Source organism: Hydractinia symbiolongicarpus, chromosome 8 (assembly GCF_029227915.1).
Source record: "Hydractinia symbiolongicarpus strain clone_291-10 chromosome 8, HSymV2.1, whole genome shotgun sequence".
Classification (NCBI taxonomy): domain Eukaryota; kingdom Metazoa; phylum Cnidaria; class Hydrozoa; order Anthoathecata; family Hydractiniidae; genus Hydractinia; species Hydractinia symbiolongicarpus.
The window spans coordinates 19,491,534-19,515,115 of NC_079882.1; the positions used below are offsets into that span (position 1 = coordinate 19,491,534).

The 23,582-nt window shown below is 33.1% G+C and overlaps 2 protein-coding genes across 4 annotated transcripts; both read right to left on the reverse strand.

The window, feature by feature from the left end:
* Nucleotides 1-2,993: 2,993 nt before the first annotated feature.
* LOC130655719 (matrix metalloproteinase-14-like) lies at nt 2,994-10,988 on the reverse strand. Of its 2 annotated transcripts, none has more exons than XM_057458500.1 (10): nt 10,842-10,988; nt 10,479-10,642; nt 7,458-7,581; nt 7,074-7,201; nt 6,727-6,961; nt 6,173-6,394; nt 5,099-5,363; nt 4,789-4,916; nt 4,514-4,654; nt 2,994-3,815 (listed from the first exon to the last, which is right to left on the reverse strand). In XM_057458500.1, the coding sequence occupies exons 2-10, from the start codon at nt 10,566-10,568 to the stop codon at nt 3,604-3,606; spliced, it is 1,545 nt and encodes a 514-aa protein (XP_057314483.1). In that variant the 5' UTR covers nt 10,569-10,642; nt 10,842-10,988; the 3' UTR covers nt 2,994-3,603. The 2 variants fall into 2 exon arrangements, with proteins under 2 accessions (XP_057314483.1, XP_057314484.1); XM_057458501.1 differs by lacking the exon at nt 10,842-10,988 and adding an exon at nt 10,723-10,820.
* A 1,671-nt stretch (nt 10,989-12,659) lies between these two features.
* LOC130655716 (polycomb group protein ASXL1-like) lies at nt 12,660-20,734 on the reverse strand. 2 transcript variants are annotated; one of them, XM_057458497.1, is made up of 15 exons: nt 20,558-20,734; nt 20,206-20,285; nt 20,019-20,133; nt 19,183-19,324; nt 18,034-18,452; nt 17,735-17,881; nt 17,324-17,500; nt 16,881-16,908; nt 16,524-16,603; nt 16,032-16,141; nt 15,523-15,596; nt 15,278-15,351; nt 14,794-14,825; nt 14,119-14,248; nt 12,660-13,876 (listed from the first exon to the last, which is right to left on the reverse strand). In XM_057458497.1, exons 1-15 carry the CDS (start codon nt 20,699-20,701, stop codon nt 13,085-13,087), a joined length of 2,544 nt encoding a protein of 847 aa, XP_057314480.1. In that variant the 5' UTR covers nt 20,702-20,734; the 3' UTR covers nt 12,660-13,084. The 2 variants fall into 2 exon arrangements, with proteins under 2 accessions (XP_057314480.1, XP_057314479.1); XM_057458496.1 differs by having other exon boundaries at nt 17,324-17,503.
* Nucleotides 20,735-23,582: the final 2,848 nt, after the last annotated feature.

Consider the following 23,582-nt stretch of genomic DNA (forward strand, 5'->3'; position numbering starts at 1 on the left):
TTCGATTTAGTAGAATAATAACATATTTTTTCTTATTATGTTTTTCAAGATATTTTTAAAAATATGAATGAATTTCGTGTAAGGTTTTGATATTTGCTTTAACTTTATGTAATACAAGGTTAAACTTCTATGTCAATTTAAAGAGTTGGATTTACACAATCCTGCATATTTGACTTTCACAGAAAGAAAAAAGATAAATTTTGAAGTTTTTCGACTAATTTTGTTTATAAATGGACTTTAAAAAGTTCATCACTAAATTATTTTGTTGTTCAGTCCTTGATTTCGAAATACTCTCTCCGATAATTGCTAAGAAAAATATTATGCGGGTCGTGGTACTGCTGTTTCTTTAACCATTCGTCCATTCCGGGATAAGCAACCTTCATGTATTCCAAGTTGAAGGTAACTTTGTCAGAAACTTTTTCTCCGGGGAGAGGCATGTACTTTTCCCAATGCAATCTGCTTTTATCACATATTAACAACGTTCGCCAAAAGTGTTCATAAAACTCTCGTATGTTTCCGCAATTGTGGGCATACCAAAACGCGTCAATTCGAACATAAGGACCACCCATAAGACATGCTTAACTAAAAGGGAGATGCCTCGGCAGCGTATATTTCCGTAGCAAAGTTTCCAGGAGCTTTAGGATCTTTAAACATCTTTTGGAGACTTTTCATCACCTCATCACATTTATCCAATGGCAACCAGATTTCTGTAAATTCAACAGGGAGTAAGGTGTCGGTCGGTACTGTGTTATCCTGCGGCAATATCTTGTACCAATAATCCCGAAATGTTTGTTTGGCACCGTCTGGTTCAAATGCATTTAACAACACCTTTATCACCCACAAATCAATTTCCGATAGTTTAGGCTATTGAAGGAGGTAACTAGTTGCAAATACAGTGTACCTTGCTCCTATTGCAACCAAAGAACATGACAGCGGATCAATGTACGGCTCGATTGGTCCAATTGTAGCCACTTAGTGTCCAGACCATTCTGCTACCTTATTTACACCTCGTTGGGGAAACCAATTTGCACAAAAATACTCTTTGCTTTTTAAAGTGGCAGGAAGTCGACTTTTACCATTTTCATCAAACCCGATGTCAGAATCTTCAAACTTTTTGTTGATTTGTGTTCCTTCGACATAAAATGTTTCTGGTAAATCAAAGGTGACATGCGTGATTATTCCTAATAAACCCATTGACACTCCAACACCACATAAAATCGGCTGGCCAGGTTCTGCGATTACAACTTGTCCACGTCCATTCACAAATTCAATGGTCTGGATCACATCCTCAAATCCATGCTGTAGACTTCCTCCAGCTGATTGCATGAAACCTCCAACAGTTGATATATAATACCACCAGTAAATGGAAGGACGTACCCCAAGTCGTTTATCTGCTTTGCTAAGCTATTTTTCACTGGATAAATACTTTCTTTGACTGAATGTTCATACCCAACGGCGCGGATGACTTTCTTTTCCCTTACTGCATCGGATATGGCCTGTTTAATATCATCAACACTCGACACATGGGGTATCAATCTTTTTGGAATCGATGGTGTGTCTGTCATAACAAAACTATCCGGAATACTTGGATCGTGTCGTGCTTCTTTTTTTAAAAGATCAGTTACTAGAAAAAACGCCGCCGCCAAAAATATTTTCATCCATTGCGTTGATGACGATATGCTATAAAACACAAATTAAAAAATCATGAAGTAGTTAAAAAAAAACATATCCATTGATAGTAGCAACATTCTGAATTTCACAAAAAAATCGACTTTCTTTCCAAGTGATCCCCTGATATTTTAAAATTATGCTTATAAATTTACCTTGCTTCTCAATCCTTCCAATAAATCTCTTTCCTCTCAAACTTAAATTCCTCTCAAACTTCATCTGAAACAAATGACTTGTTATAACAATTGACTTCTTATTCTATCAGAGTCCTGCTTTTCTGCAGTATTTTGTTACATTCCTGAGTTTTTGTGCCAGCAACCTGGTTTTCAATCTTTCTTGAAATTTCAGGAGACCTGATGTGAACAAACAACAACAATGGGAATAGGCACGAGACTGGGCCTTTTTGTACCGTAATTCTAATTAAGAAACCAATTAAAACTACAGGTAATTGATGATAAATAATGTATTGGTATGCGCTAAACTCAATGTTACACCATACTAAAATTTTCATCTATCACACCAGTGAAAACGTTTTATAGCCGTTACACAAAAGTTCATTATTGTAGTTTTGTTGCCATTTTGAATTTAACTTCCTTATCAGAGAAAAATTTGTTTTGAAAACAGGATTTTTTTCCAAGTTTAGAGAAAATAATTAACATAAAAAAACTATGAAAAAACTGTGCCAACTTAAAAAACACAAATGATCATTTCAGAAAAAAAGTCAACATCATAATCTGGAACCCGTTTGGACAAAAAACATGCACAAAACAAGGCTCTCGGACTTGTCATTGATTCAACGGCAATAGATTGTTAGAAGGAGTAACCTTACATTAGGATAAACTTATTCAAAAGCTTACTCGCAAACGAAGTTAAAAATTATTTTGTTCTATGTTGATGTATATTTCGATATTAAATTTATGATATATGTTATAAGATAACTTTAACTTGGTTAGGCAATATCTTTTTTCAGACGCCAAAATTTAAAGCCAGTGGAAGTAAAATAGAGTTCAAATTCCTAACGGCTTTTTCCTCTTCCTGCCGGACAGTAACTAACTGATTTTACTGCTGGCCTGCTATGAACCCAAACGTATGTCGAGGCAACGAGGCAATTATTAAACTGACATTTGCAAAAAAAGATTCTGATTTTTAAAAGATTTTTAAAAGATTCTGCCTCGCGTGGCGGAAATAAAAAAAAACTGTTTGTGTTGACTATTTATTGGTGGTTTAATTAATGAGATTGGAAACATTAACATTCAATGAGAAAGTTTATTTAAGCATCTTCGTGAAATAAAAAGTAGAAAAAAAGGGTTAAAGTTGAACAACAATTTTAAATTTTTTTCTGTGACCTGCCCACGATTTCATAAAAAGACAAAAACATTTTTTTTATAATAATCCTGAATAAGCGGCAAATTGTCGCGCAGATATGCAGCCGTATTAAAACCAAGTTCGGTGGGTCCAAACTTCAATAAAACAACTTTAATTTTTCGAACATTCCCTATTACCTTTCCTCATTCCTTTCCTTCTTTCCTTTTTTTTGCATATAAATCGTTATTCCTGAGACTTTAAACTTCTAGGGATAGTATTCACACACTGTAGACGTAAAACGCATTGTTTTCTCTGAGCTGTTAGAATATTTACATAAAATACTGAATGAATTTAACATGGCATAAATAACATTTGTATAAAAATGAAATGCAATGTAATACTACACAATTTTAGCCATTAGAAAAAATGCAAGATCGTGTCTAGAAATCTGAACAGAAAACCAAAACAAAAGAGAAACTTGCAAAGAAAGCAGTATTGTCACGTGTTGTTTATTTGCAATGAGATTTTCTAACTATAAATTTGGAACAGAACTTTAAAAAAAATCCTCTATAAATTCTTAAAAATTTTATATACATTTAAAATGTACACAATAAAAAATAAATATAAAACCTAAAAAAAAGTGATGGCTGAACAAATCCAGAGAAACACAAATGTAGTTATCTCTTTAGACAACATTCTCTTCGATGCCGACGTCTTGTGGAAACCCGATTGAATTTGCGCCATTTTCGGATTCCCACACATTAGCAAGTTATTCAAAATTGGAAGTGGGTACTTCTGATGTACTTCAAATCTTCGTTTATTTAAACGATAGTATGTTGACCCTAAAAAAGAAATGCAGGCAAACAAAATTAAAGAAAACCAAAATGTAAATTCGGATTTTGATTTAATATGGCCGCAGTACCCGCTTTTTAATAAGAAACGCGTATTTAGACATTGCTTTATCTTTAAGAAGTTTTGGATGATCCGTTGGTTACGTCAAAAGCATTAAAAATTGTCTTTCTCGGTAATATTTCTAATACTTCTATTCATTCTGTTGAAAATGACTGCACGCAACTTTGTTTCCCCAGCAGAGCAATACATTATGCTGACGGGGAAACCTGTTTGTTTTCGTAACAGGGACAAAACTTTAAAAATCGTCTCGTTATAGGAAAAAGCATAGACATAAAATGTCTAGCCTATACCATATATAGAAGCAACGTTGCTGAAAATAAACCGATGGAGGTGGCGAAATAGGGTTAATATCTGCATTCTATTCAAAATAATACTCAGATTGTTACTCTGTGCTAAAGGTCACGAAACAGTGATATGTTCAACAGGGAATAATTTGAGGACCACAATATGTACGGCAGACGAACCCTTGAATTTTTTCCCAGGTATATAACTAGTAGTAAAAAAAAAAAGTGAACGGAATTTTAGGAGTTTATTTTACAACCTCTCTCTAAAATGATGTGCTTCTCCGACACGATGTACTCTAGCCAGAGAAGAAAAAGATAAAAAAGAAATCAAACATCATTCATACCTTTGAAAAAGAAGATACGCCCATTCCACTGATACACGCTGTCAACGTGGTTTGGTACACCTTTCCAACCTTCAGATATCTGTTTCGGATAACCTGCGTCGATGCGGTTACGGCTTGGGTCGAGGCGCCAGTAACGTCTTCCTGCAAAAGCAAAGAAGTGAAGCATAATTTTGTTGCATAATCTTTAATGTCTCTAATTTTCTATAGTTATAATTTAGAGTGCAGCAAAGATAAATGCATCAGAAATAATCAACCATGAAAGAAGGAGCACCTACCTTTAAATAAGTAGACTTTGCCAAACATTCGAACAGCAGAGTCTAAGTTGTGCGTATGTCTGTTAAGTCCAATACGCGATACATGATCTGGTCCGTGAACAAGTGTGCGATCGCGAAATTCCCAATAACTAAATTAAAAAAATAATACAGTTTCTGGGCATATGCTATGTTTCCAAATTTGTGTTGAAAATTTTTTTTTTGAAAGTTTTTTTCGTATAAAGAAAACAAAAATTGTGATTCTCCATCATTCTTATTCTTGGATGGAAACTTGCACACGATTTTAATTGGACGGTATTTTACGAAAGCTTACCTTGATCCATGCAGGAAGACCGTGCGTCCGTTCTGCAACTTATACGCCGTGTCCACACTAGTCAGTCCGCTGAAATATTGCGACAACGGAAAAGGACCTTTCTTATACCGCAAGTCTTTGTCGTACACGTAAACTTTGTCGTCATTTATGATGATGCTTTCTGAGTTTTCTCCAGCAAATATTGCTTTTACTCTTTCCACACATCGCACTTTTGGTTTAACGCTGTCAGTGCGCTCAGTTGTGTCTCTTTCGCCATGTGGGGAACCTAAGAAATAAAACCCTCTACACCATAATTTGGAAAAATTATTGTGTGGCGTTGTAAAAAAAAAGAAAGTAATAATCAATATACTTTGCGACATTTAGGCCGTTCGACGGCCATTTTAAAGTATACAAGTCCTAATACATTTTTAAATATACAATACAATACGATCGTACCATGTTATTGTATAATTAAAACATATTGTACTACGACTTGTTTACTTTAAAATGGCCGTCGAACAGCCGAAAAGTCGTAAAGTGTAGTGATTATTACTTTTTTATTATACCATAAATTGTTGTTCCGTGTTTGTGTACACCCTCTAATAAAAATAGCGGTTCTTAATTGGATCAAAAGCTGCAATTAATTTCGGGAAATACAACTAAATATTGTATGGAGTTGGATATAGCTTTTCCCAAACAGAAAAACTATCCAATATAAAATAAAGAAATTGAAACACTATTGCAATGTTCCAACATTAACTAAAAAAAGGGAAAGTAAAATTAAAACTGATGATGTAGACTAGTTGGCCAAGATTTTGAAAGTTTGTTATATAAATTAATGAATTCTGCTAATTTTCTCCTAAGTTTGCGTTTATTTTTAAGCGGGTAATTTTCCATAAAGTGCATTTTATTCGCAATTAACTTATAGGAATAAGATAATCGAATTGTACACTGTTAGCCAGAATTTACTGCTAACACATTTTTTATCGTTTTTGTTTAACAGTGTATTTTTGTATTTTAATTTTAGAATAAGAAAATTTTTACCAGAGGAAAAGGAAGAATATAAATGCTGCATAAAAATACATACATACATACCATACAAAGCCTGTACTCCTCTCTTGTCGTCGTCACTCAGATCGACTTTTTCACCAGTGTAACGTTCATACCACGGATACATGACAGTACCTCTGATGTTGTTGTGTTTCAGCCCAATGGCATGACCGAATTCATGAAGAGAAACCCAATAGAAATTCTTCCCTTTTGTGCTTTTTAACGTGAATAACTCGTCTTCGTCAAAATGCGTATCTCCAGCTAAGTCTGCACAGAATCAAGAAAATACTTCCACACAAAGGGGTAAATGAGTCATAAAACTAAATTTAATGTTTCATTTACATAATTGCAGAGGATGGAAATTCATAAAAATCCAGAGCTTGGCTAAAGGGGCAAATTAATTGATATAAATCGATAGGATTTCAGTGAAGTCATAGAAAAATTGTAATTGATCCCTGCGTGATTTCTGTTTCCACATATCTTTAATTATAGCCTACCATAGTGCTCAGTGAGTATTATCAATTCTTTCATGTATTCCTAGGTTCTTTAAGGTTAATTTAGCAAGCTTCGAAGATTTTCAATGACAAATGAATACTTACGATGTAAACCAGGGTAGAAAGCGTGTGCCAATGTTCCTCCAGGTCCATCAAATGGATATGGATCGTTGTGGTCTTTTCTTTCAAATTTTATCATTATATCAGCCTTTCCTTCATGTCTCTCATAAAAGCGCAACTGAGAAGCAGCTTCCCAACGAGAAAGCGCCCTTCGTATAGTCTGACGAATGTGCTTTTTTGAGAGGTCTGGTGAATAGTTCTCAATTCGATATGTTATTTCCTATAAACAAACAACAGTTTGATGAAGTCATATGCTTTTACTGATGTAAACAGTAAAACATCAGACTCAATGTCTATTTACAAGAAATGTATATATAAATACTAATAATCACCTTTTTAGGCCATTTTCCACCCTGCAAAACATATCGTTTTTTTCTTCGTTTTTTAGAGTGCAGTGATAGATCCGACATGCCACATCGTGCTTGGTTAAACTTTTTGAGAGTCACAGAATCGATTTTGCCTATACATGTTTTAGTGATCAAATGTCAAGAAACAAATACACAAATGTTAGGAAACACATATTATTCCAGTAAACTTTTTCAGTTGAGTTCTTAATTATTGAAAAAAACAGTGTATTTAATGCACAGCATAAATTGGATTTTTTTACTGTTTTAATAATATCATGACTGCAATGTATAGAATGTGCACACCAATTAGACAAACTCCCAATCCTTTGTTAACAAAGTAAAAGAAAGTAAAAAAATTAATCCACCAACCTGTAACAGGAATTCCAGCAAAGGATTGAAAACGAATTAATGAGTCCTTTATTTCTTCTTGGGTTTTCAAGGTACCAGCATAAGGATCAGGTGGTTTCAGATAACCTTTGTCTTGCAAAAATTTCTAAACAAAGACACAAGTAGTTATAAATGATACATCTCTTAGGCAACACTAACCTAAAATGCGCATGTTCCAAAAACTGGAAGACCAGGCTTTCACAACACAAAAACAGGAACAAGGTTTCTAGGAACTGTGTGTCATTAATTTAAGGTTAGAGTCAGGTTTATTATTAAATTATACTGCGAGGCTAAGCTTGAGTGTTTAGTTTAGCAGTCCTCGTCTTTTGAGGTGCGAGATCGCGCCTCCGCACCTACGCACACTCCTTCAACAATGGAGCAGCATCTTCAATCACGCACTAAAAACACTTTCAATAATGCGCACCTGAAATGTCTTTTGTGTAAAGTAATTATTTACTATACTAATAATCAAAGAAAAAAATGACTTAAAGTTCGGAATTTGAATGAAAAACATGCGTGTTATGTTTCAAGATGAATTCATTAGGTTAGGGCATCATTAGGTTGTATATCGCAGAAGTCGCCGGTGGCATGCTTCGAAAATACTTGTCACTGGCACAGCTTAACATGACACAAAACTGTACAGGAGACTCAATTGTTAGAGTCTTCACAGAACATCTCTTCTCACGAGGGCAGGGCTGACTTATTGCCTGCTGTATCGTGTGGGAGACAGTACTTCTGGACTTCTTTTTAATACGATATACAATTTTTTTGATTATTATTACTATACATATTTGATTTCTCTTTCCCCTTTAAAAATTTTTAAAAGATTTTTAAACTTTATTCAACATGTTATTTCTTTGGTATTACATCACAAGATCATTGCCGAAAGCTGTATTAAGGTACAGGACACCTAACCTCTCTCATGTTCTGGTTATATTTAACTTGCATGGGTGCGCACTCTTCTCGCAGTATTCTCTGTGACAATGAAGGTCGGACTGACTTGTGGCAAGGTTCCAAATGGTCTTCCATCTTTCGTTGAAGTCTCAATGTAATGCACCAGCCGAGCATAAGAGTGTCGGCATGAAGGAAAAGGGACGATTTAAATGTTCTCTATACCCTACGTTCTTCATAATAACGCCAACCGTTTTTGTTAACGCAACTACGGTATCTTCGTATTTTACGTCGGTAATTACGCTGGCAGTGCCGAATGCAGACGCTAATTTTAAGGGGTGATTGATACGAAGTTTTGATACGAATTACGTACGGAAATTTTGAGACGGTCCTTTAATAAAGATGCAAATACATTCAATTACTCAGTCTCTACCAGACAACCACACTTTTCATATGCGTTATCACGCACCTCAAATTATGAAAACTGAATAGTCACTCTCCTCAATTAAGGCGAAACGCGTGAAATTCATCACGCACCTACAACAATCGAGGCGAGTAAAGTATCACTCGTCTGCTAAAATTCATATGACCAGGACTGTTTAGGCAGCAAAATTTTGTTTCTTATCATTTCTACTTGTGATGACTAGTCAGACGAACAATATTGAAACATAATGTAAGGCATAGCTTTTTAATATAAGCGGATCTGACCTCGGAGAGGCAGATAATCAAGCCACAAATATTAAAAAGTGGTGGTGTATTAGTGGTAGACGAGAGATGCTTTATTTATGCAAAAAACCAATATATATATATATATATATATATATATATATATATATATATATATATATATATATATATATATATATATATATATATGTAATGTCTATGAAACTCATTAGTAGTTCAGTTATACATAAAAAATCATAAAATATTTCAACAACTAATGAAAGTTAGAAGTATATAATGTAAAGTTTATGTTCTAAATGTGCAGAAAGCTTAGTCATTTGGCTTTAGCTTTTCCATAAAATCACACATTGCATATTGATCTTTTCATAATCAATGTAAATTTTATCCATGAAAGACCGTACTTGTTTTGGTTTTTTCCTAGAAACCTTTTCACTATACAGTTAAGTACTAATGTATATAGATAAAACTACATAAAGAAGAAATACAAATGTATACAATTTTCATAAATATGAAAAGAAAGAAATATCAGAAATAATTTTAAAAAAAGTGCAAAAAATGATCAGACTTTAATCAAGCATCCATTCAAATTAAATGCGGATATTTTTTATGTTGAATAGCAGGCGAGAATGCTACATGTGCTTTCACATATGTAACAATAACGCTTAAAAGTTTAAACACGCATTATAATTATTGAAACTTAATTACTTAAAGTTACACTAAATAATTAGGCAACATGAAAGTTCGAACGAAAAATATAAAGTAAGAGTGTGGTTACATGTTCAAATATAAAATGCCACTTCAACGTTTATTGCAACATATAAAAATCTGTTATTTCATACCGTATGGGACTTCATGCCCATCCTGAAAACAAGCATTTGTGGAGTGTTCTTTGTGAAACTTAGCAAAGTTCAAACTCTTTTAATCAGCAAATATCATGTAATATTTTAGTATTTTATGCAAAAAAACATTAGGGCTGAATTTTTAAGAAAAAAATTAATTGCTAATTTGTTGATTTTTAAAATAGATGTGCAGTTCTTGCTGAAATAAGCTTCTTCTTGTGTGTTTGACTATGAAATGTCTATCCCTGAACTGAAAGTGATTATTTGACATTTCCACTGAGAGAATATTATGTCCAGGGTTTTACCTTAAAAAGGATTAATTAATGGTGTATTAAACATTGTGAATTAATTTTTGCAGAACTTATTTTTGTGTTTAATATTCGTTTGACATTAGATGAAATAAAAAATGATTCAGGGAGTTATATCTAGGGGCTACATCCCTCAAAACATTAATTACTTTGCCATTAAATGAGTGGTTTACTTAACTTCAGTGTAACTCACCTGATCAGGTGACTTTTAACCAATCAGGTGAGTCTCACACGATCAGAGAAATGCTATACTGATAAATTACCATGTTAAAACTCACCAAATGCTGGGCTGTAAGTCCTGTACCAAATTCACCTGGATAAACTGTTGATATAAAAGTTGCATAAATCACGAAGTGGGAAATTAACATGCCTATTATTGAAGATTTTGAAGTATGCCTGCTTGCTATACACCCAATTATTTTGATTAGCTATATAAATATACCTAAAGAAAAGAAAACATAGTCACAAATTCATGCTTCTAACCTGTAGCTACCTAGGAGCAATGTGAACTATAATAACTACCTAACTTAGAAGGCTGTTATTTCTGTTTATATGGCTAGCAGTTTAATAACATGTTATGTATTTTTCAGAAATTGATTGTCCAAATAAATTAGCCTATAAAGTAATTATGTTCTACTTACGCCAGACATTAAAAACCTTTATAAAAAGCTAATCAACATTAATTTGATTGTTTATCCTTTCAGGTGATATCTCATTATCAGCATCATCGCCTCTTTAAAAATAGCTTATTAAGTTGGCAAACCCTGAAACAGTAAACATAGAACTCATTACAAGTTGTTTTCAAAGGTTCTATAAAAATATTTTGATAGTGATCTGTTTTTCTTTTCAGCCAAAACAAACTTTAAAAACTTTGTTTTGGTTGTTATTGTAGACGACCTCGTGTTCTTTTGGCTCCCAAACAATGGAAGCTTTGCCTCGCTTTTTCAGCCTGTTGTGACGTCATTCTCGATTTCCCCGCTCTTCTGACGTGTAGGCGATGTTACCAGTCTCCATTTAAATCTTGTGACTGGCGGAGAGTGCTTGTAGAATTCTCTAACAAATGATAATGAACAGCCTTTTTTATTTTATGTGACATACATTGTTGGGGACAACCTCGTCCCCAGGGCTTTTAACAGATCGGACTTCCAATTTCATGAAGATTATATTATAGAGCATGCATAAAATTTTTTATGCTACACGTTTATTTAAAAACGGTTAACAAAAAACTCAGTGCTAGAATACTCAAAATTCAAGAAACTTTCAAAAACAGAGAAATGATATACAGACGATGAACGTTTCGTAAAATTAACACAACTAAATAATTTTTAACAAATTTTGGAATATCTTTAAAATATAACAAGTAATGCACACATTTTTTATAATAAAAATGCTTTTGTTTCAGGTTTGAAATTCCATGAAAATCGAAGACTATGTTTACAGAAGTTTGCGGATTTTTGTAGCGTGCACATTAAAAGAAGGTAAACTGGACCATATTGGGTAATGGCTGTTATTGAAATTTATAGATTTTTTAGAAACAAAAGATTCAAAAGTACTTGATTTTTTTAGCTATATCGTTCTCATTTTGAATTACAGTTTCGCTAATTCTAAGTGAATATTTCTTTTCTTAAAGTATTTCCTTTAATACTATTGTATCGATTGTTGATATGTTCTATCGAAGTTCGACCCTAACATCCTTTATCTATTAAAAAGCGCAGCGCCGTTGATAAGCTAATAGTCCTAGAGACGAAGTTGTTTCTCCACCGAAATGAGTGCGCGTGTTTGTTTGTAATGCAAAATCGAAAATTTTAAAAAATGTTTCGTCAATTTTAGGCGATTAATGGGTTTATTCGATTTTTCGTTGAGAACAAAGAGCATGCACACTCGTTCATATACTGTAAGTAAAAAAAATAAAAAATATAGCACAGAAATCAAATAAACGTATATAAAAAAATAGTCGCTTAAGATTGGTGAAACATTTTTTAAAATAGAGAAATATACTTACAAAGAAGTAATATATGCGATATTTTGTATCTTGTGCTTCCGAAAAAATCTGTATGAATTTCAATATTAGTTATTTTATCCCCAAATTTTTGCTTACAACTTAAGAGAATGGCTACGTCAATGAGTATGCATGAACAAAAACCACTGTCAGTGTCCCGGACTTAAAATCGTACGTAATTTACCTGTTAAAAAACGTTTAGACATAAATTGGCGGTGGAAATTTAAAAAAAAGACCTTTCCCGATCAGGCTTTTTATATATATGACTTATGTGGATTACCTGATAGTCTTTGTTAGAGAGACAACTTAAGCAACTTTACTAGTAACATTTTTCTGCAAGAGGGAAGCTTCTTGCAGAAAAACACAAAAAAACACAAAAAAGGCAGTCACCAAAATTTATTGCTTTTGCTTCCTTCAGACTACTTATGCAATACCGCAAAAACAAAAACGAACACAGATGTATAAATAGAATTTATCTTTAAAAACTAAAAAAGACACCACTTGAAATAATTTCTACTACCTTTCACACAATTTAAGATTTCGTGAAAATTATTTTACACTAATGGAGACAGACAGCTTTAAAAAACACAATACGCACCGTTTTATGGGAAATCATTTTCGGCAATGTTTCTTGTACAGTATATTGGCGAATACTAAAGGCGATTGTTACGTGTTAGGAGCCTTGAAATGGACTGCGTAAGCTACTTACACAGAAGTCGATAACACGGTAAAAAAGCTCATGAATGAGCGATGTGCGCTCGGGGAAATAAAACGATTTAGAATTCTTACTTTTTCGGTACTAAAAAAACACGATGAGGAAAAACTGATGTTATCACGTCGACTACCAGTGTCGTTTGTTTTCACAGATGTGAGTTTAAAATATAATCAAGACGTGCAAAGCAAGCACATCTTATCACCGTTTACACAATCGCCATGCCAGAAAGAGCCGCATTGTTTACACACCACCATCGCTTTCAAATTACACGGGCACACTCCTTCGACACTCGTGTTAAATGATGACGGCCCGTAGACAATTCTACTTGCTAATGTCTTATTCGCATTTACCTTTCTTTTTGGTGTCAGTTTTTTAGTCCGTTTTAACGTCTCGCTTGTCTCTATTAGCTTTTTTAATGTCGAACTATCGCTCAAGTTTAGTACTTTGTCCTCCGTTTTTTCGTCCTCCTTTTTAGACGTGGTTTCAGTTGTAATAGCATTCGTCGTAGAATTTGAAACAGTAGAAATAGCTGATTTGTTGAGCAGCGCAATAGATGTCTGCGGAAGAGGTTCGATAACGACTAATTCTTTCGTATTTACAATGTTTTCTTGCATCTCACTAGTCGAATGAGATGAATCTTCATCTTCTTTTCTCGCACTGGAGCGAGCGTCTTGAACGATTTTGGCCTTGGCATCTTTCAATTGTTTATCGAGGGCTTTTTTTCGTTGCAATTGTTGCGCTTTCTTCAATGCGCGTTTGCTTTTTTCCTTATTGGCGAGTTCAGCTCTTGCGCCTTTCGACTTTAGCGTGATAGGTGAACGCACAGAGCCCTTCAAGTTTAAACTTCCTGATGTATTTTTTTTCGAATTAATCGATAAGCGCGCCGATAATGTTTCTGTTCTTCTTTTTTCTACCTCAGCCTTTTCCCGGGCTTCTTTGTCTGCTTGCTTCTGTACATCGGCCTATAAACATGATGTATACATATGTAAAGCACTCTTTTTAAGACTCTATTCAGGGTACCCGTCAAAAGAGTTGTCTTTATGAAGTATTCCTTATCGATGTTACGCTCAAAAAATTCAAAAAATACACGTGTTCTTAAAAAAAAACACACACAGGCAAAAAACTAAAAATTTAAAAAACCCAAACCTAACTGAATTTTTAAAAGTAAGGGCCAACAAAAAATAGTTATCAACCGTGAAATTACCTGAATTTTAGCAAGTGCTTCTTCGAAGTCGTTTGTAGAATTTTCAGCAAATTTTAAAAACGCCGACCATGACGACTCGACAGGTTGCAACTTAGGATGTGGTTTCTCGTCGTCGTCATTATCAAGAGAACTAAAAAAATATCAAGCACTTCTTTATAAATCGCAAAATTTGCAGTTAAATTGTTAGATTCTAGGTTAATACCATTTGCCCTTGTTTGACGATACTATTATTATTATTGTTATTCCGAATACTAATACAGGATAGCCACTTCAGTGTTGGAAACACTGTTATCAATGTGGGTCCTGTGTTCTGAATGTATACATTAGTTATACACCGGCATTGCCTACCCAATTTCCCTCACATGGATGTGTTGACCCGTAGTTGTTATAAAGACACTTCCTTAACATGCTCGCGCTATGGAGCGAACCACAGACCTTGTAATTATGAAGCAAACTCCATTTAACCACTAGGCCACGCGCCAACGTACGTAAAATTTATCTAGATTAGTTTTGTTGAATTAGTTCCTGTCGACTTTAGCTAGTTTAGAAAATCTGCGGTATAAATAAGGCTTGTATTTCAATGGACAGTTTCAATCCATCTCTTTTAAATAATTTCTTGCATCTGGGACAATTAACAATACAACGGCAATGAAAGACAGAGAGAGAAAAACTTACGATTTTCCGTATGCAGGTTCGAAGAACTTGGCCTAGTGTAAAAAAAACATAGTTATATGCATTATAATCATTTTCAACTGGCAAGAACTAACGCGACAAATTCGAGCAATTTTAATAGAACAAAAAATCAGCGCGAATCGCTTTTAAAAATGCACAAAAAAGAAAGTCAAGAAAAAAAGGAGAAAAACGAAAGGGAAAAAAAACTAGCATTGTAAGTCTAGATTACACCTAGCTAGAGTAGTCACCTTCTAGGTATTCACATTTCGGGTTCTACGTATCCAGATTTAGGATTCTATGAAAATATTTTCCGAATTCTACTTATTCACATTTCGGATTCTACTTATTCACATTTTGGATTCTTAATATTCACATTTCGGATTCTACTTATTCGCATTTCGGATTCTACGTATTTATTGCATTTTATTTGTGAACTCTAGAGAATTCTCACTCACTCTAAAACACTCTAGGCGCAGTTAAAAATTACCTTCCAAGGATCCAGCCTGGCATGCAAATTTACTTCGTTTTTCGCTCTTTGAATGATATCCGAGTTGAATTCGCCTTAAATTTTAAGAGAAAAGAAAATTACAATAGAGATTAAAATATATCTACGCCAGATTCTTATTAATAATTAGATCTCGTGAGAATGTAAGAAATATAACATTTGATTGGGTCAATTGTTAATGACATGTCACCATTTAGAATAAAAATTCATTGTTTAATACTGCTTACCATCCATTAATTTGTCTTTAAATTCCTGACATGAGCGATTGAAAAAAGCATTATTTAATGCATGAGATGATAACCTAAAAAAAAGAAACATGGTCTTTTTAAAGTATAGCTATAGTATATTTATATTCTCAGTTAATATCATCAAATCACTGATTATCTAGCAACGGAAAATGCAACAACAAAATTGCTTCTAAATTGCCCTAATTTCTGTATACTAAAAATTCTGATTTCAATTTTTTGGCCATCCATAAACTCGTGCGAGTCAGAGAAAACCTTTCGTCAGTATATTGGTAGAAAATATACCAGAATAATCCAAAAAAAGGCTATCCCACGTCCCATAATACTACTGAGATTCTCTGATATTTCCTAATGAGGAAATTTTAAAAATGATTTAAAAAATGATTTTTAAAATGATTTAAAAAACATGGACATTAATTCTCCGAGAGGTGTAAAAAAATTCTGCTAAGTAGTTCATTTGTCCACCTAAAAACTGAACATTGTTTTCTTACCTCAGAGCACCGTCGTCACCAACCTTCCGATCACACTCTGGTAACAACATGAGGAGTTGGTACTGGTAAGCATGTGGTAGAGACTTGAAGGTAGCTTGGTTAAGCAGATCCTGTAAAATTGTTTATACATCAGTTCAAGAAAAGTATTATTTTCCCTGAATTCTGCAGATCAAAAAAAGCTTGAATACGTTATTGTATTATTGCCTTGTCTTTTTTTTTAGCAATTCTTGCTTTAAACATCCAGAATTTACAAAGCTTTCTGTTAATTTTCCAAAATCTATTCAAAAAGGTAAAAATGGCTGCAATTATTAGGTTCCAGGATTAATGAATCAAAATCAAAGACAAAACAGAACGAAACAAAACAAAACAAAATCAATCAAGGTGACTTTACTTAAATAATATTTACCAAAAAAGGGACAATATTTTGAGTATCAACATTGAATAAAAAAATACGCAGCAAATATGATAATAGTTAAGGTATCAAAACCTTACCTTAACGTGCACTGACGTAAGTATAGAGTCAGGCGACATCAAGTCCAATTTTCCTTCCTTACTTCTCTTTATTTGGTCAGCTAAGCAAGAATATTATTTGAAATTATTTTATTGTCATTTATAAAACATCAAGTTTTTCTATTTTTACAAAAATGTAATTTCCTTGGATATAGTCACTGACAAATTGGAAATGCTTGCATGAGCAAAATCAAAAATCTAATACAAAAACTTAGGAATTTTTTTCAAAGCTTCCAACTTTCTCTGATTGAGTGGTAACTTTAAAAAAAAAGTTACACATGGCAGACAACAATCTGTCATGTTTAACTTTTTTGCTTACAATACTCATACAACACTTACCTAGGTTAGCCTTTTTTAATCTTTTAAACTAAGATAAAAAACATAACTTTATTAACATTATTAAATTTATCAAATTAACGAAACTGTTTATTTCTACATTAATTTCTGCCACCTAAGTCTTTTGTTTGTGTTAAATGCCACATTAATCCCCTGCGTAGAAAAGTAAAAGTAAAAATTTTAGGGTTTTGATAAACTGATAATCATCGTATACAGGACCTGTAATTTCTATTATTTTTGCTAGAAAAGTATTCCCTTTAAGAGAAGACTTATTTTTTGCGCTCTTTTAAAGTTGTTATTTTTGTGATTTGTTAATAAATAAATAATTAATAAACAGACAAACAAGCAAACATGTAAATAAAAATAAAAATAAATAAATAAGAAATAAATGAATTCACACAAACACAAAGAAATAGTTAAAAACGATTTTTGTGAAACAAAAATACCTTCACACCAAGAAAGCTTTGTTTTAAGTTGTCCTGGTCCTGGTTTACACTGGTAATATTTGGCAAGGATAAACTTTTCTTAAAGGTCATATTTGGTCGAGGCTTTACTTGCAGCACTGCCCGCGTGGCTGAACGATGAATATTTGGACGTGGTGATGACTGTGTTTGTTTTATTTTCTGCTACGAAAGAATAGAAATTTTATTACCACTTGAACCAATTTCCGTGTGCATAAACAAACAAGACAACCATCTTAGATGAACAACATGTTACATTATTTTAAATCTGAAACTAAATCAAAAGAAAAACAAAATATGTAAACTATGTTTACGTCAACAAACATCTAATGTAAACAAACTGCATTTGAGAAAGTGAAACTAGTGGCTAGTAGTATTTATATTTTTTAATTTTACCTTGTTGCGATCTATTGCAACACGCTGTTGCTGCTGGCGCTGTTGTCGTTGTTGTTGTTGTTGCTGTTTGGTCATTGGAGGCAATATACTGGGTGAATGCAATCGAACTATATTTCTTTGTGATTCCCTTCTTGACGTCCCCTCACACTAAAATTGTGTTTTTATAAAAAAATCTATTTCAAAAAACCAAAAATCATGCTTTCTATTTATTTTAAAAGTCATCAAAATACTAACAGGCCTATACTACTGTACATCACAAAAAACCCATATCACACAAAAAAATAGATTTATTTTTTTACCTTTAGTCTATTAAATGGTTTTGCTTCTTTTGTGTTTTCTTTCTTAGAAGCATTCTTCTCACTATCAGTATCGTCATCCTCATCGAGTTTGACCCTCTTTTTTGGAGGCATAACTCTTAGAGCCGCTCCAGGAGGTGGTCGTGAAAATGGTGGCGAAGGACGAACAAGGGCTGAAGTAGTCGGGCCCATCCGCCTGTGTAATGGTTGTTGTTTTAAACGGTCATATGTAGCTTTTGAGATGGTTGCCAGACTTCCAGATGGGCGATTTACTGAGTCTGAATGACTTGAGCCAGGAGGAATTAGTTGTTGCTTCTGTGATGAAGAATATTTGGGTAACTGCCCTGGAGGCTTTAAATGATGTGTCGATTGACTATATTTTGTGGGTGGTGTAAGTTTTTGCTTTGGTCTGGTTTCTCTTTCTGTTAAAATGAAAACAACAAATTTACAAAGTTTGCCTCACATCAATGTTTGTATTTTCTTAGCCTACACAACCTAATAAGAATTCTTAAAATCAATGAAAGACATAAGAGAAAAAAAACTATCCTCCTTTTTTTGCACACATAAAAAGTTCGATTGTGATACCACAGAATAAAGTAGCTTGAATGAAAATATTTGGAACATTCAACTGACACAATTAAAAATAAATTCGAATCTAATCTTGAAAACCAAATAGAGTCAGGTATGTCATGGACCTAATAAAAACAACAACAACAAAAACAGTGGGATCTAACAGTACTTTTCATCTCAAGAATAAGACATCTGGTTGTTATCCTTAAAATCCTATAAAATTCTTAATGCATGTATATATATAAAATGTTGAAATAGAGACAGATGGTTTACCCAGGTTTGGCAAATTTTTCCAATTTCGGTCTTATGTAGTCTCTATTTACCTGTGTTGGGATAAAATAACTGACTTCACTACCTGTTTCAAGTTTTTTTGGCCTGAAATTTATAAATGCAATACAATGGATCTCAGAATGCACGTATGGTATTGACGTCAAATTAATGTTATGAACGTTGTAATGACTGTGTCAATTAAAGTTTAAGGAAAATGAATGCATCCACCATGCCTATCACATACTTAGCATATTATCAAGACACACTGAAATAGCAACACAACTGCTTACGATACACATAACAAATACTCACTGTATTCAGCATATGTTTTGGATTTTGTAGCATCCATTTTGAGAGGTGGGCTACTATTAGTTCTAATAGGAACTTTCTTCACTGAATTATTGGGACTTATTTGATTGGGTTTAATTGAATTCACACCTCTTATTCTTGTCCTCTAAAAATACAAGTTTATGGTTATTTACCATGATATATTTCGCTGGGGAGAGAGAAATAAAATGTTTCAACTTGTGCACACAGAAAGTGAAAAAACAAACCACAATCATTTTCAAATTTCAAGATGGGGAGGGCAAGAGTTATCGACCTTTACTCATGTTTACATTTTATTGTATACTATGCACAAAAGTTCCCAAAATTTTGTGCAAAATACACCAAATGACATCGTTAAAACTCTTTAAAACAGTTTAAAATGACAGTATACACAAAGTTAAAAGGTGAAAGAAAAGTGTAAAGTATTTCTGAAAGAATTATTTATACATATATCCATGCATTTATATTTTTCAATTCTAGCAATCTAGTAATTGTTAAACAAGTCTTTACAAAAAATTGTTGGACTACATGTATCGCACAACCTTTTACCTATTACCTAGGAAAGTTCTCATCACTGATGAGAACTTTCGTTTAAAATAAAATTTGAAGAACAAAAAGAGAATCTTTTTTCAACTTTCCTCTTACAGACATATTTCTTTTCATCAAATTATGTAAAGGTTGATGTAAGCAAGAAAAAAATAACAAAATGAGAATTATACTTATGAATTTTAATGAAGGTTTTTTCGTCACCAATGGTTACGCCTACCATCGATTTACGTCAAACTTATTTAAGCACTTTTATCACTTGAACATATTCTTACGTTAAGTCCAAAACAAGCTGATCCAGATGCTGCTCTGTAAAATGTTGCACCAGGCCCGCGTGAATGTGAATTTAACATTGAATTCAAAACAGCCAATGGTGCCGAATTTCCTCGTCTAAACAAAATTTATACACATTGAATGACATAGACATTTTAACAAATGCTATAGGAAACTTTTTTCTCTTACCCCATAGACTTTAAATTTGCATCTTCAATTAATTGTAATATTTCTTTGTGTGGTAACGGGTGGTCATAATTTGATAATACCTACAACATAACACTAATAATTAGAAAAACAAATAATAATAAGACCTCTGCCAATCATTTCAATGGGAAAAACAGCGGAACTCAGTAATATCAGATTGCCACGTTGATACAAATGTGTGACGCAATGGACATTGGCAACAGAAGAGCTAAAGATATCCTAGCTTGTACAATTGCATTCATTTCCATACTCTCTTCCTAATTGACAATTTACTACTCGACTTAGAGTTCAACACGTGTTAAAACAGCATTATAATTAATAAATGTTTCTTTACAATTTCTGCTGCTTCTGCCCAGGTCAATGTTTCACTTTTGGGTTTTTTGGGTCCTGTATTCCGTCTTTTGCGAGATCTACTAGCTTCTTTTAAATAACATTCATCGCTACTGCTATCGGAGTCCTCATCTCCAACATCAAACATATTTAGTTTCTAAAAAAACATAAGCATACAGTAATATGGAAATACCATGTCATGAGCAAGCAAGTTTAGATAAACACACAAAAGTATATATTGACAATGGTAATTTTGTAGTCAACTTTTCCTTATTTATGAATTTCATGTTGTGTGTAACCTTTCTAGTTACGATTACGATTAGAGTAAAATTTTTAAAAAAATCAACCAGAACAGCTAGCTTGCATATGCAATATTTGCGATCACCCCACACTTTGTATCTTATACTAGATGATTTAATCACAAGGTAGTATTGCGCAATACGGATAAGGCTGAAATTACTTGCACTTAAATTCAGAATAGAAATTTACCACAAGTGGTGTCTAGATCTTAGAAGTATCAATTTGTTTAAAAAATGCTGAAGTCAGCATTGTTACCTCATTAAACTGGTGGAAATGTCAAAAATAGCTTAAATTTGAGCTTTAGAAAAGAAAAGCAAAATTGTCTGGAATTTAGTCACACTAATGACAAACAACAAGAAGCTAAGGGGCTTAACAATTTTGCAAAGGAGGCAATAAAATGTAATACAACAAACAAGGAAACCTTACACCTAAGCATAAATTTAAAAAATCTATGACGTCATGGAAATTGCTTTCGTTTTACACAGTCATCTTGGAATGCTCATTTCAGCGTAAGAAATATTTCCTTATGCTATACTCCCAGTTATGGGAACGCAGATGGAGTCCCGCTCTCTACTGATGAAAGTAGTGAGTTTGCCAACATGTTTTGTTATGTTGGCAAAATTTTGCCAACGTGAGTTGCAGTGTTTTAATAAGCGTGGAAACTATGACAGTTATTATTTATTGATTTCTTAAATGCTGAATTACAATGGCAGTTTTGAAAAAACTTGATCAGTTCTCAACATTATCAACATGTAATAATTTTGCATATAATACATCTTAAATAGAAAAACAATTTTGATCACAAACCATTTTACAAAAATATGACATTTCAAGACGTTTGAAAATATGCGAACTTTTATCGGAGATCCAATGCTCCTTAATTCGACTGGAAAGGTGTTTAGCAGTCTCACCCACATGACAAGCATTGCATTGTACACAATTCCAAACTTAAGGGATTTTTAAACTTGATCTTTAAAAGAAAAAATATTTGTTTTGTGATTTGAAAATGATACTTACATTTATTTCTTCACATAATTGTCCACAAAAAGATTGATTTTACTTTTAGTAATAGATTGAATATTTACCAATAAATATCAATTTAAAATTTATCTTCACATTAAAGGGAATGCTAACTTCACGTTGTGTTAACTTATCATTTAAATAATTAGAAAATGCAGACTGCTAGTTTTGAAGTAAAATTATTTTTATTTAAAGTATTTTAAAAATTCTATTATTTATTTCTATTTTGGATCATGTTGATACTGATTATTCTTTTTTTTCATCATTTATTTTTTTCCTCTTCAAGCTTGAGGATGTTGTATACTTTATTAGTTTATTTATTATTATTCGTTCTTAAAGTATCTATTGTAACACTTTCCATAGCAAAGTATATTCCTTCGACAACAATCCCATATTGTATAAGTTTTATATTTTTATTACACTTATGTATTTATTTTTTGTACCCTTGAGAATTATAAAATTTTAATTAAACTTGTACAAACCTTATTATATAAATTGTTAACTTTTAAATTCATTCTGATGATTGTTGATGCAATCGAAACATGTAAATAATAAAGATTTTTTAAAGATACTCTGCAATCTTGTGTTGCTTAGAAATTTTGGTAAAATGCATATATATATAAGGCTTGCTGTAAAACGCTAAACCACAGAACCTGGAACAACCCGGAACACCAATACAATAATCTGGAACAACTTGGAACACCAGAACGAGTAATCTGAAACATCCCGGAACATTAATAAAATACACTTTTTTACTGTTACACCTCCTAAAAAATGCTTGCAGCAATATAATTGGCTATTTGGTAGTTGTGATTGTGTTTCCTATAAGAAATGTTTTAACTTGCACATGATGATCTAATAATAACGTACATGAAATAACATGCATGTCCACGTATACTATTTGCATGCTTGATAACAAGTTTATGTGCAACAATCCCGTTTCCAGAGCATTTTGCCTTTAAACAACGCAAGAGCCCAGACGAGGGGGACGAGGTTGTGTTTGCACTAAAATTGCTATGCATAAACATGCACGTTAATTTTTGTAGCGCGCATAAAACCTTGTGTGTATAAAGTCTGAAAACCTGTCACAGTGGTTTTAAACCTGAGCCCAATCTTTTACTTTTTTTGGTCAGCGAAGAGATCTAAAAAGCTCTGTTTTGCTTGAAAACTGGTAACTATAACAAGGAACCAAAAATGTATATTATTGATGAACCTGTCAAGCAATGTGTTACATTGTGCAGTTATTCTTGATATTGTTTATTTAGTGGGATATTTTCTTACATAACAATATATATTGCCAAAAGTTCACAAAAAATAGTTTATAAACAAAATCAATATCAGCTCTTAACGAAATAGTGGGGCCAGGGTATATTGTCCACCTTTAACAGTTATTTGCACCTCTGCTATTTTTGTATCTAGAAATTAAATTTTCTTCACCATAGAGTAAAAAATGTTGGCGGCTAGCTGTTAATTTGTTGCACGTTTTGCTACAGTTGTTCTTGGCTTTTTGTCTACACATTACAACCTTGTTCCAAGGGCTTTCTCATTTGTTGATATTAAAAGCAAAAACACTTGAAACAAGGTTGTCCTTATTACGCATTTTGCCTGGATTTGCAGGCATATCCGTTGGCACATATTAAATCCCCGCCAAGGGAAAGTGCTTACCAATGGCCTCATTTCTCATGTAAATATGAAGCTAGGTATTGTGT

Coding starts and splice junctions, on each gene's coding strand:
- LOC130655719 (XM_057458500.1), bottom strand. CDS start 10,568: ATGTTAATTTCCCACTTCGTGATTTATGCAACTTTTATATCAACAGTT. Junction 7,202..7,457: donor TGCTGGAATTCCTGTTACAG/GTTGGTGGATTA, acceptor AAACATGTATAG/GCAAAATCGATTCTGTGACT. Junction 3,816..4,513: donor GCGTATCTTCTTTTTCAAAG/GTATGAATGATG, acceptor TTTCTTTTTTAG/GGTCAACATACTATCGTTTA.
- LOC130655716 (XM_057458496.1), bottom strand. CDS start 20,701: ATGTTTGATGTTGGAGATGAGGACTCCGATAGCAGTAGCGATGAATGT. Junction 19,325..20,018: donor CAGCTTGTTTTGGACTTAAC/GTAAGAATATGT, acceptor TTGTATTTTTAG/AGGACAAGAATAAGAGGTGT. Junction 14,826..15,277: donor CCAGGCTGGATCCTTGGAAG/GTAATTTTTAAC, acceptor TTTTTACACTAG/GCCAAGTTCTTCGAACCTGC.